Genomic DNA, 6,381 nt, shown 5'->3' with positions numbered 1-6,381 from the left:
CCAAAAAATATTATTTTGCAAAAATTTATTTCTTCAGAAAGTTTTGTCAAAATTTTATTTCTATAGAAAATTTTGTCAAAATTTTATTTTATTTTTTGTCCACATTTTATTTCTATAGAAAGTTTTGTCAAAATCTTATTTCTATAGAAATTTTTGTCAGAATTTTATTTCTGATGAAAATTTTGTTAAAATTTTGTATCTATAGAAAATTTTGTCAAAATTTTATTTCTATAGAAAATTTTGTCAAATTTTTATTTCGGTAGAAAATTTTGTCAAAATTTTATTTCTATAGAAAATTTTGACAACATTTTATTTCTATAGAAAATTTTGTCAAAATTTTATTTCTATAGAAAATTTTGTAAAAAATTTTATTTCTATAGAAAAGTTTGTAAAAAATTTTATTTCTATAGAAAATTTTGTCAATATTTTATTTCTATAGAAAATTTTGTCAAAATTTTAGTTTTTTAGAAAATTTTGTGAAAATTTTATTTCTATAGAAAATTTTATCAATTTTTTTGTTTTATAGAAAATTTTGTCAAAATTGTATTTTTATAGCAAATTTGTGGAGTAAATCTTAGTTGGAGAGGAATATTTTTCAAAATCTACCAAAACATCAAGAATTCTGCCAATATACCTAACAGTACAAAATCTTCCATTTTTGGTAGAATTCCAATTGTGGCAGCCGTGCTTGCTACTCTAAGCTAATCTAACATTTATACAGATGAAGTCTTGGGCAATGCACACAAAACGCCGAACGTAGTCAACCGCTGTTGTAGAGATTTTAGAGCTTTCACGGAACTCTGGATTTCTAATGGCGACATCATAACTGGGCATAACACATATGGAAAACATATGGACTGGACGGAGGATACGGAAGATATATGTATATAATTATGGATATTTACGACTCATTTTTTTGCGTGGTGACTACGAGTATATATATAATAATGAACCGATATCGATTAATTTTTTGCCTAACATCATCGTACCAAATTTCAACTGGATCGGATGAAATTTACACCTCCAAGAACCTATACCTAATAATGGATCGATTTGTACTAGTTTTTGCATATTTGATAAAGGGCAAATAATAAAGGGTTTATATGGGTGCAATATATAATTAGTGATCGTTCTATACCAATTTTTGCATGGTTGTTAAAGGGCCTATACTGACATCACTTACCAAATTTCAACCGGATCGCATGAAATTTACTCTTCCATTCATAGCTCCCTATGTTAGGTTAGGTTACGTTAGGTATAATGGCAGACCGCTATTTCAGGCTCACTTAGACTATTCAGTCCATTGTGATACCACAAGTGGCGAACTTCTCTCTTATCAATGAGTGCTGACCGATTCTATGTTTTGCTCAATGACAAGGGACTTTCACTTAGAGCAGCTTTGAAATGCTTAGAAAGTCGCCAGCATTACGTGTCTACGTTGTATTCGAATGCGTTGACGAATACGATTCTTCAATTGAGTTACACAGCATGAGTCGGATGACAAAGGCGATAACCAACCGCTGTTTGGTCGAAACTTTGAACCCATGACCGTATACATGCATGGCGGACATGCCAACAAATTAGGATCTTAATAAAGGCGAACGAATTGTTTTTTAGTTCTCAAAACAGACAGTAAGATGTCAATACCGCCAAATTTTCCTTGCCGTATAATCTGTTAAAAACAATTTAGCAAATTAGATTTTTTATTTGTCAACTTTTTCATAAAGTTTTCTTTTATTTATTTACTTTGTTTCCAGTTACATAATATTCGTTATGTCATTAAGGTAAAATATAATTAATAATTTGCAATTACAACAATTCAGTACAAAAATAAATTAATACATAATTAAATACGGGAAACCTAAGAATTCATTAACTTTCGTTTTCTTTCCATCTTTAATTCTCGTTTAAGCGCCTTCTGCTCCAATTCTTCAGCATGTTCGGCAAATAGGGAACGCATGACAGGATACATAAGGTGAAAATGTTGTAATTCATCTAAGGAAATTTGCATATTATCGAATGCTATGGAAATATTTGACATATCAGGAAGTGTATTGGAGTCGCTTTCAGGGCCTAGTTTATGTTGTGCATTAGCCGGTAAACGTGGAAGTTTAGCATAGCGTTGAGAGAAGTGTGTTAAGATAATGTGTTGGGCATTCATACTTTTTCCCTGCTGTATAGCTTGAGAGATTGTGCTGTGCATTTTCAATTTGGCCTCGTCTTCAAGATCATCTTCCATTGTGGCCTCATGTATTAATATCGTACAATTTTGACCTAAATCAATAAGATCTTGACAAGGCATTGAGTCTCCACTATAAACTAAGCTTAGAGGTTTTTGTTGACCATCTTCCACATTTTTCAAATTCAGTTTGACACCAAATGAATGGGGACAATGTTTAACCATACATGTGGCTATAGATTCTATACCTAGATCTTCATGAGTTTTACTTAGGCTAAAAGGATCATGCAGCATTTCAGCATTGCCTATCAATTCATAGGCGTCTTTTATATTGTGTATACATTCCTGATAGAAATTTAGCCAAGGTTCAATTTGTTTGGGAGCCATCAAAAGAATTTTCTGAAGTTTTTCTGTTGTTTCCTCAGAGGCTAATTTCAATCTCTCTGTTAATAATCCTATAAGGCCTATGTGATGATCCGCATGCAAGTGTGATACATATATAACTTTGAGATTTCTCAAAATCTCTTTAGCTTTGTTTATACCAAACATTCTTTGGATTTGACCCAATGTACCTTCTCCGCAATCAAGTAAAACGTAGCCATTTTCTTGTGTTTGCACCAATATGGCGCTTACATTACGGGTCTTATTTGGTATACATGAGCCTGTACCCAAAAATGTAATGATGGGATACTTGGGAAATGTCCTGGGTGAAGATGAGTTAGACAAATTCTTAAGATCAGCTTTTAATTTCTCCAACATTGGGGGAAAGTCTGGCAGAATATGTGTCTCATTGATGTATTCATTCGGTTGTAATTTTGCCTCTGATGTTCGATCCAAACCTAAGGGAAAGGTAAGCAAATGAGTAATAACTCCTATATTTTCATGAAATCAATCTTACCCTTTCTAGGCCTTAAATGATAAACACTCATGGTATTCAAGTCATGTAGCCTTTGTTGAAATTCTGAGCTCTCTGAATATCTTGACAGGCCATTATCATTTTCCTTCATACTCCCCTCAATGTCATCCAATTTCGTCTTTTTTAGCTTGCTATTCAAACTACTTAAAACATTTGTTGCCTCCGTTAAGACAGGAAAAACTTTGGGATTCAATTGATTTAGTTGGTATTGAATGCGATGAGCAGCCATATAACCGGAGAAGGTATTTTGGGAAGAATTTAAGAAAATATGTTGAGTAGTTGGGGCAAACTTTTCCAGAAAAGTTTTATATACATTATTACTGATCACTTCGATGGGAGCAAAATGTATCATTATTGCTAATTCCGGAGTGTTGTCCTTGTTAATGCGATTGTTAACTAACAAATCACTGTGTTTTTCCAAATTACCCAGGAATTCAATGGATGGTATATCCAGAAATATAAACGATAAAGGATTTTCATTAGGCTCACTAACATCTGCTGATTTTACAAGGGTGCCATTTTCAAGTGTTACATCTACACCATTTTTTAAGAGACCCAAAAGTGGTCCTGGAGGAACTCCGTGTTCAACACATTTTTCCAAATTTAAGGGACCAGGTCGTGGTTTCAAAGTGCAGATATATGAAATGACCACTGAGTCCTGAGCCGGATAAGTTTCTGCAATCCCAGATGATGGCTCATTTTGAGTCGATCGATAAAGAGGCAAACATTTAACTGTCATCACAGAATCTTCAAATTCTTGGGAGGCTGTACAATCCACAGTTTTCAGCTGTAATAAATAAATGTGAAAAAGATACAATTTTTTAAATATATAAACAACATACCTGTAGATTTTTCAATACCACAAACTTTCTCATGGACATTAGAATATTATCCAAATAAGGAGGCCCATGTAATGATAATTCCTTAACACCAGCATCTTGGACTGTCAAAGCCAAACCAGGAATTCCACCAATTGTAGGCCACGTATTGCGTGTTACAAAAATCTGTTCTAAGCGAGCCAATTTCGTTTTATGTTCATGAGCCAAACGTTGTGTGCCCTCTCCGCAGTTGAAAAGGTATCTAGATTGGTCGGTAAACAAATAAACCGAAGCTGGGGCACCATTTGAGCCTGCTCCCAATATTTGAAGCGTTACCGTGCCAGGAATATAGGGAACAGCTTTCTTTTTGGCTGCCTGCTGTTGTCTTTCTTTTCTCAAGACAACAGTTTTATCAGATTTACCCTTGGGTTGTTGTTGTAGATTCTGTGCTGGATTCATGCTCTGGCCCTTACTTCCCTTATTGAGGAGTAGTTCTTTGAGAATGTCTTTATTATGGTTGCGCAAAGCGTTTCGTAAGACGGTCAACAACATTCGTACTGGAATTTATAGGTAATTTTGTAATATTATACCCTAATAATTTTCGAATTGTCTAATCACACGTGAAAACAACATCATTCCATCCAAAACATCTGTTTTTTTTTTGTTATTTGTGATGGCATTTTGTCGATAACATAGAGCTAAAAAGCGGCTAATCGAAAAGTGAATGAGACGTAGGGATGTCGTAAATGATGAATAGAGATGTCGTGAAAAACAAATAGAGATACGAGTATGCAAAAAATATCCGCTACTGAAATCAGAAATGCAAGCAAACCTTTTAGCCCGTTTCGCCCAATTTTTCATTTTTACTTGGATCCTTGACTCTGGCAGGGATACAACCGCTGATCTGCGTCCATATACAACATTGCCATGAGAATAGTCTTGAAGAGGCCACATAAACGTTTAATTCTTTCATTTACTTAATTGTTTAAAGTACGTCAGGTCTCCCTATCAACAGATATTAAAGAGATAGTTGGTCAACAGTTTTGTTGGATTTTCCTCCATTTGTGGGAAATACCATGAAGCAACCCTGTCGTCAAATGAGTACCTGACTACCAAAAACACTAACTTTAAGTTCGCTTGTATAGACCAACTTTAAGTGTGTAAATATAACCATAGCGATAGGCGGTAGGCGAACACTTATTTACGTGTATTTCTTATGGGAAGCCCAAAATCCGCGACGGAATACCGTGACGGCTAGCAGCATTTCAAAGTTCCATTTCATCCTCATCGCTACCACAGACTCGTAAGTGACACTGCAACAATCGCCAACTGTGATAGTATTTTGCCATCACTATTCGCATGAAAGTACTTTGCCACCACTATTGTTACAAGAGCCATTTTATATTTTGTGAAACAACAAGCACATCTAGCTTCTTATAATTTATTTAAATAAAAATGATAATGAAGTGCTGAAAAGATAGTTATTTCGCTTAAAATTGTGAAAGGTATATTGGTGAACAATTTTTGACTTTCCAAATGGAATAAAGTGATAGTTTTTCAAATATTTTTCCAGACACGCTGCCTCCATTGGAAATAAAAGCACTGGCTGATAGACGCTACAACATGTAACTTGCAACTTGTAACTCAACATCAATCTTTTATTAATGCATAAAAATATGTTAAATGTGATGTGATAGTCGTATAAATGTTATATTTATGAGAATTTATAAATGTTTAATAAAATCAATAAACATCTAAACAATCGTGTTTTACTTGACCACAATGTTTCTTTTACAACTATCTTAAAATGCACTTTGTCTGATTGTTTGAAGGGGCTCTTATTGGCGTCCTTCTAAATGCATCCAGAAGGGCACCTAATAATTGCACTCATGCGATACTTTTTTGTAGCAACTTGGCGTGGTACAACTTCTCAATAGTGACGGCGCTTTTCCGAGGAGTTTTGGATATCGTATATGACTGTTTTCGACGTAGTGGGGATTCTCAGAAGCGCCCCCAAATTCAAAAAATGTTGGCAGGGAACTTTTAGTTGATTAAAAAATAACTTTAAATTAACGTATTGGTAACTAACTTTAAGCTAATTAAAAGTAGTGCAGAGTTAGACATTTGACTACTTCCTATGACATCGCCATGTTAAAATAGTTAGTTGAGTCCATATAAAATCAATCCAAGTGTCAACCACTACTAATTGAGAAATAGCTAGCTTTTAATTAATTTAAATTAACTACATGTACGACAGGGAAAACAAACCATTGTTCGTTTGTTCACCAGTGAGGTAACGATAACCGTAATGTTTCTCCTAGGGCTGTCATTCGGGACTAATCCCGTCCCGAAATCCCGTGTTTTTCGGGACGGGATTATTCATTTTGAATTCTTGGATTTTTCGGTAACCCTATAAAATAATCAAATTTTGTAAATTTGTGGCGTTTTAGGATTTTTTATATTATAAA

At 34.3% G+C, this 6,381-nt stretch overlaps 1 protein-coding gene and 1 long non-coding RNA gene across 2 annotated transcripts; one reads left to right on the top strand and one right to left on the bottom strand.

Annotated features, from left to right (window-relative positions):
* Positions 1-1,694: 1,694 nt before the first annotated feature.
* On the bottom strand, positions 1,695-4,563 carry RNaseZ (ribonuclease Z). Its single transcript, XM_075299655.1, has 3 exons — positions 3,938-4,563; positions 3,078-3,882; positions 1,695-3,018 (listed from the first exon to the last, which is right to left on the bottom strand). Exons 1-3 carry the CDS (start codon positions 4,463-4,465, stop codon positions 1,862-1,864), a joined length of 2,490 nt encoding a protein of 829 aa, XP_075155770.1. The 5' UTR covers positions 4,466-4,563; the 3' UTR covers positions 1,695-1,861.
* A 751-nt stretch (positions 4,564-5,314) lies between these two features.
* LOC142232386 (uncharacterized) lies at positions 5,315-5,675 on the top strand. Its single transcript, XR_012721113.1, has 2 exons — positions 5,315-5,418; positions 5,487-5,675. It is a non-coding gene; the product is annotated as an uncharacterized LOC142232386 (long non-coding RNA).
* Positions 5,676-6,381: the final 706 nt, after the last annotated feature.

The sequence above is a fragment of the Haematobia irritans genome, chromosome 3 (genome assembly GCF_050003625.1).
Source record: "Haematobia irritans isolate KBUSLIRL chromosome 3, ASM5000362v1, whole genome shotgun sequence".
NCBI lineage: Eukaryota > Metazoa > Arthropoda > Insecta > Diptera > Muscidae > Haematobia > Haematobia irritans.
The sequence above is the reverse complement of the archived record's forward strand: the minus strand, read 5'-3'. Positions and strand labels throughout refer to the sequence as shown.

Excerpts from the sequence above, each read along its gene's own strand:
- RNaseZ (XM_075299655.1), bottom strand. The coding sequence starts at position 4,465 with ATGTTGTTGACCGTCTTACGAAACGCTTTGCGCAACCATAATAAAGAC. Across the intron at positions 3,883-3,937 it reads TGGTATTGAAAAATCTACAG|CTGAAAACTGTGGATTGTAC; the intron begins GTATGTTGTTTA and ends TATTTATTACAG. Across the intron at positions 3,019-3,077 it reads TCATTTAAGGCCTAGAAAGG|GTTTGGATCGAACATCAGAG; the intron begins GTAAGATTGATT and ends CCTTTCCCTTAG.